Source organism: Pectinophora gossypiella, chromosome 12 (assembly GCF_024362695.1).
Source record: "Pectinophora gossypiella chromosome 12, ilPecGoss1.1, whole genome shotgun sequence".
Taxonomy (NCBI): Eukaryota; Metazoa; Arthropoda; class Insecta; order Lepidoptera; family Gelechiidae; genus Pectinophora; species Pectinophora gossypiella.
The window spans coordinates 5,990,076-6,005,906 of record NC_065415.1 but is presented as its reverse complement, the minus strand read 5'-3'; the positions used below and the strand labels follow the sequence as shown (position 1 = coordinate 6,005,906).

The 15,831-nt window shown below is 35.8% G+C and overlaps 1 protein-coding gene across 2 annotated transcripts in view; it reads right to left on the bottom strand.

Annotated features, from left to right (window-relative positions):
• LOC126371154 (uncharacterized) overlaps nt 1-15,831 on the bottom strand; it is a 103,429-nt gene that overhangs the window by 37,987 nt on the left and 49,611 nt on the right. The window contains exon 1 of one of the 2 annotated variants that reach the window (XM_050016389.1): nt 1,708-2,159. The exons of the other annotated variant lie outside the window; for it this stretch is intronic. Within the exon in view, the coding sequence (XP_049872346.1) occupies nt 1,708-1,709 (2 nt within the window). The 5' untranslated portion in view covers nt 1,710-2,159. Of the gene's footprint in view, nt 1-1,707; nt 2,160-15,831 lie in introns of those variants that run through there. 2 annotated transcript variants of the gene reach the window in all.

The following is a 15,831-nucleotide window of genomic DNA, read 5'->3' as shown; positions in this document are numbered from 1 at the left end:
TTTCTAAACCTTTGAAGTACTTTATGACTCTTCCTAAAGGGCCAGAGCGAAGTGATTCCAATGGCCTACTATTCAATGGAGTCATTATAACCAATTTCAGTTACGAGTTTTATAGCACATTTATTTCTATTTATTTTGCTAGGTCGACAAAATCACTTAAACCGACATATAACAAAAGAGTCTAGCCCAGATAAAGGTAGGTATATAATAATGCTGCGCTAAGCGTACACAATAAATAACTTGTCGAAATAAGATTTATAATTACTTGTTGAAAGCATTTTATTGAGGATGTTAAAATTGATGTGATTAACCTACTAATCTTCCATCCTGTCTGATAGGTATAATAATCGTGCCTGATTATCTGTGCAGTCTATGCAAGTTTCTTATGTAGGTAGTAATAAAGTTGAATATATGTTGTTTAATACTTTTATACACATAGTTGTCAAGTGCTGCTTATCATGCCATGCTGCTTGTCATCCGTCGTCAGGAAATAATTTCTAGCCATTATCCAGTGATAATTGTCACATAATAACATTGTCACAGTTGTCATGGCGTCGTTCTAAGATAGGTAGGTGGAAGAGGGCCTTAGCAAAATTGTAATCGATTACAAAAAGCGACTGCGTAGTGGAATAAAAAGTATGAAGTTGACATGGCACCTCATGTCAATCTCATGTAAGTCATACGTGGCTCAAATTATACCCCCTTTTTGCTTTTAAACAAGTGTTTTTTTTTTTTAATAAATAAAAAAAACATTTTATTCGATTATACTGTCGCAACTCGTAATCGTTTGCAACTGTATTGTAAACTAATGGGTTACCAGCCAATAATTTTATTAGTTTGTCACAAAGAGTTAGATAATAAATAATTATGTTCTTTTAACCTTATTCTAGGATAATATACTTATACATTGAATTGGATTTTATTTTTGAAAAATCCAGCTCTAAACTAGTTCAATAAGTACCGAGGAAAGTCAAGCTATTTTACTTTGTCCCGTGTTATCTTTACGGTAAGTTAAATATCTCAGTAGGTATAATATAATCGAAGTAATCCGTCCAACAAATTTAATTTCCATCATAACTTCATTATGATAAAATTCTACCAAAATAAAAGTTTAATAGTAATCACCATCTAAGGGTGAAATAACAATTAAATTAAATATAAACAGCCTAGACACAGCCCACTGCTGGGCACAGGCCTCCCCTCAATCAACCGAAAATGATATGGAGCATACTCCACCACGCTGCTAAACTGCGGGTTGGTGGAGGTGTTTGGGTTAAATTAAATATAAAAATAAAACTGCTTAGTTCTAGAATGTTATCGATCGATTAAAAGTATTGACTCTCAGGAACAAATATAATTCAGATTCAATTTATCGTCACTTTATCATTATAATCTATATCACTATCTGAAAAATATTATAAACGTTTCCATTCATAACAGAATATTTATAACAACTGATATTCCACGTGCAATTACAGACGTAAGTACATAATTATTGAGATAAAATTATCGTTCGCACATACCTATCAAGCTATTGTATTTAGCAACAAAAGTGATATATCGTCCGATACAAAAATATGGCATTTATCACATGTAAAATCAGGGCCATTTTTTAAAATAATACATTTGTTTTTAATATTAAGAAAATGAAATCCGCACTAAAGCAACGCAAATTTAAGTATCTAATATAAATAAATTACAACTCACATAGCCGAACTTTGCCGTCATGTTGTGACCCGTTGTATATTATGTTGAACATACATCTAACTGAATTGCTCTGCCGCTTTTCCTTTACGAAAACTGTACCACCCACTTTTATGTAATAAACCAACACACTTCGCATTCAAAGAAACAAAACACTGAAAAAGTGTAGTGCTTACTAAATAAAACCTAACCGCGAACAATAGCTTTTGTAGTCACAAAATATTGCTGAGAAAATTCTGAACGTACTGAAGAGCACGGTTTCACATCACTTTCATAATTTTCCGGATAATGCAGAGGCCGGATTTAAGAAAAGAACACGTTTTCTTTTTAAACGGCTTCGGCCGGGGCTTCTGCGATACTGGCTGGAATTTTAACTTTTTAAATTTTCATATGTGTTTCCACGCGCGTGTATGTTGCTTCCGAGCGGCGGTGACATGCGCGCGGCGCGCCGTGCGGCCAACGACTACAAGATAAAAACCTCGCTTGATTATAAAACTTATAAGCTAAACTTTTTTGTCCGTGTGCGTGCGTTTCGAAGCGGTGTGCACGGGCTTTAGTCGCTGACCTAACAAAGTTTTCTTTTAAAGAAATATATTAAGTTCATTATAAAGTAGATTCGAGTAGTAATTTAAACTCCTACTCTCCTATTTAAATTGCAAGATAATTTAACAACTAAAACGTCGAAAGTTCAAATAATAAAGTCATTCTTGAGTTTAAGCGTCTCTACATCAGCAATGCATACGGTATGCCGTACCTAACACGTAGTAACCTAAACCGCATCGGTTCTCAACACTAACAGCACTGAAATCCATGACCAACCGCTTAACTGACAACCGTGTCACGAAGGGTCCCAGTCCCTACAAAGGTAAGGATTCCTAAAAGGAACGTTGACCAGTCACCGAGTAGTAAGCACCTGTGAGACGCCACACAATCTACGCAGGCCCTTATCAAAATAGGTCAATGTATTTGTACCTTACTCCTTCGCCGTTTACCACGCTCCAGAATCGGAAACCACCGACGCAAATGCATTGTTTTGAATAGATTGCCGGCTTTGATACGGCAACCGTGGAGTTGCGTCTCCGGATAACGGTTAAAGGAATTCAAATTGAAAATTCTCATGTTTGCCACGACTTTCCTGTTATTATTTACATGATTAGTTTTGACTGTGTTAGTTTTCTTTTGGATAAATCAGCAAATATAAAGTGTCTTTAAATAATGTGCACAGTTGTTATGTTTTCGTAGCCAATCCGGAGTACATACCAACTGTGTTTAAAATCCATAGATAATCCGTTTAGTATAAAGGACTTGAGTTTTGTATCAAGGCTTATAAAGTATGTTTATCTTCACAGCACGTCCTTTAAACACAATTCTAACTAGGTCAGCTATTACTAACTAAAATATGAATTTTGTGTTGATTTTGCGTTTAATAGTTACCTTGTAGACGTGTTTATTTGCACTCAGAACAAATGTTAGTTTTACCTAAAACCCAAAACATGTCAAAGAACAAAGTCTATTTGGTAGGCACCAAATGTTTAAGTAAATCAAATTAAAAAAAAATGATGAGTGATTTATTTGTGACTAGAAATACGACTCTTTATGTATTCAGTGAACTTTAGTATACCGCCTTGAAATACTTGATTTGTCTTGTCAAGAAGTAGATTGATGCATGACAGTTCATTCTAATCGATTGTTTCTCTTCCGGTTCCGGAGTCGCTGCCTCAAATTTTCCTTAAGGCTGAGGACACACACCTTACATTACTAAAGACTTTTCGTTCAAGGGGTCTGTTTTGTTTTGACAGTCGCACCTTGACCCGTCAGAGAATGACCGCTTAATGCATTCGCACCAGTGCTGGCGATAAAGCGACGGGCGGCAAACGAGAATTTTCTCTAAGCACGAAATTAGCGATTACGATACCTATTTGAAATGGTTTGAAAGAAAAACTAAACTTAAAATTCTGAAGTATATTAAGTTTTGATAAAGCTGTCGTTTGTACATTACCTTTTTACGCAGCATACATTACCTTTTTGTTCAACTTCACAGTTTGATTTTATTTTCTGTGTGCATTTGGCTTGTGACTTCCTAAAACAACAAATGCTTCATTCTTTGAATTCTTGGTACCTGCTTAGCAAAATATCGATTTTTTTTTATGAATTAAACACATCTCTACTGTTCTCGTTGCCTTTACTTACTACGTAACGATTTATTACTTACTAGTGAACAGTTTGTAGTTTATTTTAAAATGATCCGTTTGTCGCTTTTACGCCCTCACTGGAAAAGCCACCTTAAATACAGACGTGTCCAATATACCGCGACCTTTATTTCGAATCTGTTTCCTTTATTTACTGTAATAACGAACACTTTTTGGTCAGGACGTGTTTTCTTTAAACAAAGTACCTACATCGGAAAATTTTCAATGTTAGTTCAAACGTGACATGGCTCTATGTCGTTGGAAAGGAATTCGAACAAGCCTTGAGCTTATAAAAACAATTAGACCAAATTGCAGAAAATTGAGAGGTTATTGGGCTTTTAAATATTTGTAAGTCCTAATGCATCGGCTTAATGGTTTTACACAGTTTCCTACATATTAAGATGTTATTGCTAAGAAATTGCGTCGCGGCCGTGACGACAGGTTTTGACTGTACCTTCGCAAGAGATCCTCGAAAAATAATCAACGTTGAGAGCATCAACCATTCTTGAGAGTATACTTTAGAAGGTAATTATAAAGTAATGTGGATTTTTATAAGGATTTTCGTCACATTTTTTTATAGCAAAGCTACTACTAGTTTTTTATTGCTGATTACTGGTAGTGGTTGCCTGGAAGAAATTGCTTCAGAGCAATAAAGCCGCCCATTAGTACTGTTGTTAAATTTTTATATGTTTTGTATGTGACCAATAAAGTATATTTGATTTGATTTGATGCTTTGACCTACATCACATATAGAAAAACTAAGTACCTACATCAGTATTTTACAACAACAAATTAAGAAAATAAGCATCATGTAAAAATTGTGTTTTTTGTGTATTCTACTGAGTAAAAACTCAATAAATATTATTTATAAAAAAACGCTAAATTAGTACTTACTAGTACTAACGTCTTGCCAGACTACAATTGTAAAGAATGGAATATATGAATGGGCCTTAAGGCATAATAATATAAGATTTTCAGAATAAAGCAATGTGTACCTACCTATTGAGGAGCTCGGTGGCGCAGCGGTTAACGCGCTCGGTCTGCGATTGTTGAAGTAAAGCAACTTTCGCAGAGGCCGGTCATAGGATGGGTGACCACAAAAAAAAAGTTTTCATCTCGAGCTCCTCCGTGCTTCGGAAGGCACGTTAAGCCGTTGGTCCCGGCTGCATTAGCAGTCGTTAATAACCATCAATCCGCACTGGGCCCGCGTGATGGTTTAAGGCCCGATCTCCCTATCCATCCATAGGGAAGACCCGTGCCCCAGCAGTGGGGACGTTAATGGGCTGATAATGTTGTACCTACCTATTCAATTACAGAGCTTAAATAGAAAAATAACTTAATAATCCACGAAGAACACGCAAAAACGAGACAAACGAGGACACACAAATGACATCCTTCTAAGATTACTATGCGGAAACTCTTAGGATTGCCTACTCTTAAGTTTTTACTAATAATATTATTCTATGACGCCACTCTGATTGATTTGATCACGCCTTTCTTAGCTCTAGGGTCAAGAACGCAGGAAATTCTTACAATAGAATTATTCTTTTTTTTAACAAATTAGGCATTTGTTAAGTTGTTGCTAAAAGCAATGAACTGCTGTCCTTCACTACAATACGCGTGGAAGATTTAGTAAAAGACTTCTGTTAAAACATAATCTTAATTAAATATTCTATTTATTTATTCTCCACCAATGAAAATCAGAGCAACAAGATCTGTAAGTTACTCATGTATATCTTTTCTCTATATTATTTTAATATACAATGAACATTACCTACGTGACTACGTTTCGTTACGTTATGTCAAAGCTGTACAACGCCGTAATTTACTTAAAATTCAACATTAAAACTGAATCACCTTCCAATCAAACGTGAATCACTTTCCAAAGCAACCTAAGTTTTATAACTATGACCTAATTGTCAGCGTAATACAGGCAGTGCTTATCTGAAAGCTAATCTCATAAAAGTGTTTCCAAGTATGCCCAGTGATAATTCTTCGAAAAACTTAGGGTAAATCATAAAATTATATGAAAATCAGTACTTAGAGAAGTGACATCAATTTTAATAAAAACATATCATTAACAATTAAAAATACACAATCATATTTCAAGGAACGCGTGTACTACATATTATAGATGACTTCATTTACAATTGGTTGAAGTGTTCCACAAGGAACAATTCTTGTGCCCAAATTGTACAATATGTAGTAGATCTACTTTGAACTAGTAAACTACGTGGCAATGCTACAATTCCTAACTGTGAAGTAGGTGAAACATTATAATACCTACACTGTAAAATGCTAGGTGGGTTCTATAAAACCCATCAATAGAAACATAACGTTACTTTGTCATCATAATTTCCATATTATACATGATTACGGCGAAGTAGTTGCACCGCAATCAAAATGTCACTTTTTGCTTCCGACGATGCCCGATCAGTTCCGAACACATTTTTTCTCTCGACACAAACACGACTCGGGATGTTTTTGTGGATAATCCAATAGCAGATTGTGTAAGTGCTAAAACTAGATACATTAGTAAATCAGGCGTCTCGACTGTGTCTGTTTGCTCGAACAATTACAAGAGCCAGGCGCCAGTCGACAAACATAACTAGCAAACTTCATATGTAATGGAATGTTCAGGCGGATACTTTACTTGTACTTTAAGTTGACATGTCAAAGTCAAAAGGCTATGGCAATGAAATATTGAGGCGCGTCGCACTAGGTTGGATCATCGTAATACTCGAAGAAGGCTGCTTCAAGTGATTCCCGGAAAATCTACGCAGTTACATTAGTAATTTTCCTTGTATATGGCGTCTTAATAAACGAAGTTATTTTGTAAGTACTCTTAAATTATTTGGTTCATTTACATAAAGCTGAAACTATAATTCTATGAAATAAACATTTGTTCCCACTGCTACATTGAAATTTTGTAACGTACAAAGAATACTAAATAATATCAAATAAGTACAAGAAAACCATTTATTAGCTTGCCCTTATTTGTTGTTATCTTTTTATCTATTGGTGTTATAAAACTTATCGGTACTTACATTCATTTAATAAATACATGGCGCCAACTATTAGTACTTGCACTTGCCTCATTCATTCAATGAAAATTGCGGTGCCAATATGACAACTTGAAAGTAAATTACGTCATAAAAAAGTGATGCAAAGCAATAGTTAGTGATGGCACAACCTTTCTACAAACACTCATTGACAGAATAGTTCCCGAATGAAATAATATTCAAAAATAACATTTTGAATCTGGTCGATTTCGTCTCTAGAAGTATGACGAATTCGTAGTCTGTGGCGTGTGTCTATGAGAGCTATCGCTGTATGAACAACGTTTGATGCGTACTGAGTGACGACATTGACAGTCATGTGGACACCATCGAAGTGTCAATGAACTTATTATGTCCCAATTCGCTCGGGGATATAAGTGCTGAAAGTTGACTCACGCGCTTATGCAACACTACTGGATGCATTTGATGACAATTTCGAAGTTATGTCACGAATAGATAATAAACATATTGTCATTGGGCAAAGCTGTTGAAAGTTCAGTACAACAATTACTTATACTTGTGATTCCCCCGTTCTTTTAAGCTGCCACGTTCGCGGACTAATGAACATAATAAGATTAAACATAGCAAGTTTTCAATGGCATTTCATAAGTGGAAACTCATAAACACAACCTCATAACCGATCGAAACAAAAGAATGATGATGCAACTGGCTATGGTGCAAAACAGAAAATTGCAAATTCATGGAAACATTAAACTTAAGCAAAGTAGGTGTTTAACGGCTAGCTGCAGTACCTTAATAATTGTTTAATTTAATAGAAACAGGTAACTTGCAAATCATTGACTCACAATTCACTTCAAGAGTTGATATCCGGAAAGAAAGACTCGGCTTCATTATCGAATGACATTGGAATGTGTTTCCTACCCCGTTTAATGATAAAGGAAGACTGCACACTTTTGATAAATTTACTAAGTTAGTGCATCAAAGTGATTACCAATCCCTAATATAAGTATACAAAATAAAGTAACAAGATGAATGACACATTATATTTCTTTCAGCGACAAAAAAAAAATACAATTTTCTTATCCGGCAGCATTTTCTAAATATCACTGCATTAGTCATTGCAATGGCTCATAGGTTCGTAACTTTACTAATTGCATTATTCTGGCTAATTGCTAAAGCCGGTGAAGTGTTCACGCTCGTTTGAGGTCAAGATCAAGGAAAAATCACACTTGCTATATATGGTAAACAAATTTCGTGCATTAATTAGGGCTAATTGAAGAAACACGCGATCGTAGACCATAGTAATGTCAGTTCCAATTGTCGTAAGACCTTGACATGGTTTCTACTGGATTCATGTTTAGAAAATAATTACCTATATCATGAGAATCTTTCTTATCTTATTTTATAAACACCAAACACCGTATTATTTGCCACCCGATTAACATTGTCGCTCTCAATCACGAAAACCATTACTTTCGTAGGTATGTTATTGTTAATAGTTTATTGCACAGGTTATACAAAGTCACCATTTGAGTAAACATTGCAACGCAAACGCCGACCTCCGGTCACGTCAAATGCATTTGCAGCTTAATTTTACTACACTGCTAAAAATATGTAAACATCATAAATTGTGCTAACTCGTACATTATCACTTTTGATCGCTTTTGCGATAAATTAGCTATTTATTTGTTGAATAATACAATTCATGTACCTATTTACGGCTATAAGATTATTTATATCGGTTTTTAATCTTAGATTGGAAAGAGCGACGACGAAAATTGTTGTTTTCATTCATTAATGCATGTGAATGGAAATATTCTGCATCCTTTAGATCCGGCTGTTTCGAGGTGAGTCTCAGCAGCAAGATGTACCTAAGCCGAACTAAATGTTTGAAGAGTGCATACCTTTGTTGCGTGGTTGCAAATACAAGTAAGCTGGAATACGTTTACCCTTTCTAGACACAAGTGAGTATTGAGGTAGAAAAACAAAATACCTGTGATTTTGTAGATAGTGTTGATAAAACTTATAATACAGTAGGTATAATGTTACTATCAAGTAATAAAGTAGACAATGATGATGAATGAATTGAATTTTGATATTGAAGTAAAGACCAAACTGGATTCGAAACTAATAAGCTAAAAAAAAATGAAAAACACTGTTTGATGTAATTGAAGCGAGTCCTACGAGACAAAAAGGGAACATTTATCAAAGCAAAGACAGTGCAAAATTATAGTCTCATAAGCATTAAGATCACTTTAATGAGTAAGGCGATATTTTGCATCTCAAGTACTTGTCAAGATGTCGAAGTATAGGTAAAACCTAAGCCAAGGCTCTATCGACCACATTCGGTCAAGGTGTTAAGGTTAAGACACTTTACAAAGGGAGATCATAAAATACATTAGCACCTTTTACTCATCCACTGCAGTTCGTCGGCATGAAAGGATTGAAGGTTTCAAATCTGTTAAGAATTTTTAACACAAACATATGTTTATGATTCATACGGGAGTTAATTTTAGAAACAGCGAAAGTGGGAGAGTACTTATGAAAAAAGAGAACTTCTGTCTAGGTTGGAAGGTAATGGTCATATTTTTTTGCAAATTTTCCACTTTTATAAGTATATCATTCGTCTCTTCCTTCATTCAAATACATTTAATCTTTTCATAAACCAGCCTTTGATAAGCACTAGATCTTTTTTTAAACTTCCTTTAATAGATCACCTTTTATTTCATTTTGTCTCTTACTTGTAACTTATTAAAAAAAAACACTTTCTGTGAAGTCACATATAATATTTAATACCTACAGGAAAATCATTATTATGACATTGGTAATGTTCATAACTTGTTAACACAATAGTAATTTAATTAACACAGTCGTAACTAGCAGCTCTGTGACATACTAATACGTAGAAATCTACAAATGCTAGGTTAATAGAAGATATTTTACTTACTTTATTTGATAAAGATAGGCATTTGACCACAATCTCAGTAAGTGACGATATGGCCAAGGATGGGACATGCTCACTTAGAAAGTACTTATTGTTGACAACCTAAAAAATATCTTTTAAAAAAAAGTTATGAAAAATATTAATTCTTATTTTTTAAATTATTTTTATATTCATCGATCTATCTCTTATTGCCGGACGTGTTTGTAACCTCTGTATTTATCTACTTATTATTTCTTTACTACAGTCTAAGAATGGTGATATTAATCAATCCACATACATTTTAACACTTATAAATTCACTTTTTCCTTGAAGTGGCCCAAGTTGTATTTTTCGGGAAACATATTCGCAGGCAGACCTTCCCTTACTTATTTTATATGGAATGTGAAATAGAGTAACTAACTTAACAGAGACGCCACATAGGCTTTGTTGCTGTGATGTATGTATGAGCTAACGTTATAGTGAAGTATGCCCTATGATGATAATGAAATGTATGCTTGATATCCCTTAGGTTAATATGGTGAGAAGTGTTCCTAATGATGATGATGATGGGATCCAGCCAATTTCAGCTACGGCGACTGCTTCAACTCCGACGTTCATGTGCTCGCATGTAGCTTATAAAGCCAATCTTATTGGAAAAGATCCTCGTACATAGCGGGCATGTGAGTACACCATTTAAATATGTATAATTGATCGCCGTAGTTGGTTGGGCTTTCAATTCATCGCGCTTGGCGTCAAGCTCTAAGCGCCGTCGATGTTCCTAATACTGAGATATCTAAATGCTGTCTACATTCATCAGCAATTAGCTACTATCGATTGAAAACAATAATCTGTAACGTACATGATAATGTCACTTTGCATGTATAATTATTAATGAATATTACTATATTGCATAATCTATCTATGCACAAGACTAATCAATTTTATAATATCCGCATATTTACAATCAGTGGCAGATTTTAATAAATTATCACCTTGTCTTATCCTGAACAAAGTCCAATGAAATATGAGTGTTGAGGTTAGGAGTTCATAAGAATGTCTATGTACGTACAGTTTGTCATATATGATTAGGTGCCTTTCCTTTATTTATATTTATTTAAAATTATATACAACAGACATATTACACAGATAATAATTATTAGGTATATTATATGATACTTGTGCGTCTACAAGTATTCGAGATTATTATAAAGTTGATAAAATACACTACACTAACAACAAGACAACGAAAGAGAACTAAGTACCTAACTGAAAAAGCACCTTTATTCAAGTATTGCTTTTATAACATTATAGACCAATACGTAACAAAAAAAAATAAAAGATATCCTTAGGTTTCCTGGAAGACATTGCTGCATGAGCAATAAGGCCGCCGTTTGGGCCTTTCTGAATCTGTTGCCCTTACTTCTGTATCTTATGTCCATTGTGCTCACTAAAGTATATCTATCTATCATGGCCGATGGGTTGATCACCTGTCACCATAATGTTTCATTACATCCATTTTAAGACCTCATAATAAAAGTGTCTGCAAATTATCTTGAGTTTTAATATTTCACGTGTTAATAGGCACCTATGGCGAGGCCGCAGACTTTAAATTAGTGATCTGGTATTTACATTTACAAACGTTTCGTTGTAAGTACATGTAGTTAATTAATGCAGGCACACGACCGCACGCCATTTGACCAGTGGGTGCTTAACATTTTCATACGGCACTATATGGTACTGGGTAAAGCTATAAGGCAGACTATTGTGACGGTTTTATTTAGAGTATATATATAAATTATAAAATATATATACATATCTACTCTCTCTTTATTTAAGAGCTGCGCTCTTGTCGGTGGAGTAATATGGTGGAGCCATTCCTCTCTTCTTCCCGCCAAAACTTTCACCTCCTGATACGACACGACCTGCACCTTCTTTTATTTGTTTCATAAATTTTTCTCTTCCCTTAAATTTTTCCTTCTATAATGTTTATTATAAATGGATCGTGTCGTATCAGGTGGCCAATCATATTTCCTCTCCGGTTCTCTATAGTCTTCAATACATATCTACAGCCAGACGTAATTCACGCCTGCTATTTCAAGCACCGCATAAGTCACCAAAATAGGTGGTAGCCACATTTGGTATTCAAGTCTTAAGATGGATATGATGAACAGTTTGGTTACAGGCTGTCAACCTATTGGACAAACAAATAGTTCATCATGTTATAGCCCTATCTCACTAAAACACCAGAGTTGCTCAGCCAGAAATTATTCTGGATTCGGTACTCATCATACCTGTTACTGCATTTATATCCTAGTGAGATATGGTCCTTAGGGGGAGAACTAAATATAATTCCTTAAACGGTTTTTAACAATGAGTTTAATGACATATTGGTGCTAATTCCTGTAAATACCATCTAATTTTATTTTAAGTTATATCTGTCATTTTCTTATCCGCCGAAAAGGAAAGGGACGGGTAATCGACAAGCATAAAATTAATGGAACACACGTCAATTTTAAGCACAAATCTAAACCAACCGTCTAAAAATTTTACATCCGTTAATGGGCTATTATTTTATTCTGGGTGCCATGGTTAACTTATTCGCCAAAAAAAATTTTCTTTATTTATGCTATTGTTTGTTAGTATTTCTTACTATTATAACAATAATAATATTTAAATTACATTTTACAGGAATTTGCAGCGATGTTTACCAATTATTTTTCACTTATTTTTATATTTATACTAGGGAGGGTGCAGAAAAACAACAACTGTGTTACTTTGTTACATTATGTAGTTTTATTATTGGGAACGTTCACATTAAATTCAAACCTTTTCTTTTTTAAATTAAGATAAAAGATTTTTGACCTTATATTATTAAATCACGAAACATTTCAGTCTAATACATCTTTTTATGGTTAGGTTTACCACTTCGTTACCTAATTTTGATTTTATGAGATAAACTTTTGCAATAAAATGGAAAACAATAGCAGTTCAAGCATTTTATTTATGGAGGCCATTTATATATTAAAAATTATCAAAAAAAGTCAAAAATTTTAAAACATACTTACATAGTTTTAGTTCTAAGTCTGAAAATGTCTCCATAAAAATGGGGGACAAAAAAGTAACGCAGTAGTTTAGTAAGTAACATAATGGTAAACTTTCCGCATCTATGGTGTTTAACTTACTAAAAACAATTAAAAACAGAATACAATTAAATTGAAACCATAACAAATTAAACAAAACTCTCTTAGAATAAAATAAAATCAAAACTTCTCAAAAAAACAATATTAAACATACATTAGTTTCTGTCTGAGTCAAATATATTTAATGGGACATCAAATTCATTCAATTCGTTTTCAGCAAATGGAATTCTATAGTCTCTGCTTACCCCGGTGGGAAATAGGCATGAGTTTATGTATGTATGTATGTCATCATCGTCATCAGCCTTACGACGTCCACTGCTGGGCATAGGCCTCCCCCAAGGATCTCCACGACGATCGGTCCTGCGCTGCCCGCATCCAGTGGCTTCCCGCGACCTTCACCAGATCGTCGGTCTACTTTGTAGCGGGCCTATACTGAGCGTCGTCCGACACGTGGTCGCCATTCTAGAACCTTTCCGTCCCAGCGGCCATCGGTTCTCCTCGCTATGTGTCCTGCCCACTGCCACTTCAGCTTTGCAATTCGCCGAGCTATGTCGGTGACTTTAGTTCTCCTGTGGATCTCCTCATTTCTGATTTGATCGAGCAGGGAAATACCGAGCATAGCTCTCTCCATTGCCCGCTGAGCGACACCGAGCCTCCTCACGAGACCCATAATAAGCGGCCACGTCTCACTGCCGTAGGTCATCACTGGCAACACGCACTGGTCAAAGACTTTCCTCTTGAGACACTGAGATATTTTGGACGAGAAGATATTCCGCAGCTTCCCGAACGCTGCCCATCCGAGTTGGATCCGACGAGAGATCTCTTTCTCGAAGTTGGACTTACCTAACTGGATTATTTGTCCTAGGTAAATGTACTGGTCTACAACTTTGAGTGTAACGTTCCCAACCTGAACTGGAGTGGGTGCGACATGGTCGTTGGACATAATTTTTGTCTTTGTCATGTTCGTGCTAAGACCCACTCGTTGGGATGCGTTACTGAGATGCTCGAGCATGGTGTTCAGGTCTTCCAGGGTCTCAGCCATTAGGACTATATCATCAGCAAATCGAAGGTGCGTCAGGTACTCGCCGTTGATGTTGATGCCAAATCCTTTCCAGTCCAGAAGCTTAAAAATATCCTCCAATGCAGCAGTGAACAGTTTCGGAGAGATGCCATCTCCCTGTCTCACTCCTCGCTGCAGTTGGATCGGATTAGAGCTCTGGTTCTGTTCTCGAACTGACATAGTGGCATTTTGGTAGAGGTCCCTTAGCAATTCGATGTATCTATGGTCCACTTGGCACCTCTGAAGAGACTGCAACACCGCCCAGGTCTCGATCGAATCAAAGGCTTTCTCATAGTCCACAAACGCCAAGCAAAGTGGCAGATTATACTCTTCGGTCTTCTGTATAACCTGCCGCAGTGTATGGATGTGGTCTATGGTGCTAAAGCCTTTTCGGAAACCCGTTCGTTCGCTTCCCGTCTTAACGGCATTGATCACAGAGACATCATTGAATATGTGCTTTTTCGTCGACATGATAAAATCGATCTCGTTTTTATAATTTCCACTGGGACTTATCCAGGTCCATTTGCGGGTGCGGGCTTTCTGAAGAAGGAGTTCATCATATAGAGGTTCTCCTTTTCCATAAAGTCCGCCAGAATCCGGCCTCTGGTGTTCCGGACCCCAAATCCAAATTGCCCTACTCTCAGCTCGTTACCACAACGCTTCCCCGACTGTGCATTAAAGTCCCCCATCACAATCGTGTAGTGGCTTTTATGGCTATGCATGGCTTTAGAAATCTCCTCATACATAGTCTCCACTTCGTCATCGTGGTGTCCCGAGGTCGGAGCGTATACCTGGATGACAGTCGGCGAATATCGAGATGATATTCTGAGTATCAGGCACGCTACCCTGCTCGAAACACTACCGATGGTCAACACGTTGTTGACTAGGGACTTGTGGACGATAAACTCGACACTCTGTAACGAAATAATTATAAATTAAATTATTAAAACTATTAAATTTGTAAATATTGAGCAAAAACTTTGAGTATTTCCACTGCGTTACGATGGCTACAACTGCGTTACATTTCGCAGTAACACAGTGCATCGGTAACTCAGTTGTAGAAACCACGTGTATTCTAAAATAGCACTCATATGGTAATTCATTTTATAAAACAGATCGTGTACAATAAATATTTGCTCCTTTTTTTAAAGATATAACGGAAAAGATTATTCAATATTCAAAAAACTCACCTATCACAGCGGTCACGCAGCGGTCTCCCAATTAATACACGCACCTATCCCGCCGGCGTCCTCACGATTGACTCGGCGAATTTCCAAGCCACGCACTCCCCCCGCGCCCCAATAATATTTGATTATATGTTATACGACTTTTGGCGCAAATGCATACAAAAATCTAATTTTAAGACTCAGTTTCGTATGGTAACATAGTGTTCGTAATTTTTTGGTTTGCCGCGGGGACACAATAAATATTTTGGAATAATTAAAAACTGATAAAGGAAAATAATATTTAGTATTGTTAAAGTAAAGATTAAATTACGTGTTATTACCGCAAATATTACATTTTAATAGCGTCTTGAAGAATTTTTAAGTAATGTGTGTTTATATGGAGTAAATATATGAGAGGGACAGTGGAATTTTGTAGGGAAACAACTGCGTTACTCAAAAGTACAACTTAGTTACCGTGTTTTTGGTTAAATTCAAATAATTTTGATAAAAACGTGGAACATAAAAGTACGAGTATAACATCAGAAATATACCAATAGTGTAATTATTGAAAAAATAAATGTTTGCTTTATAAAAATCGTGTTTGAACGTGAGAGACAGGTTATGGGACC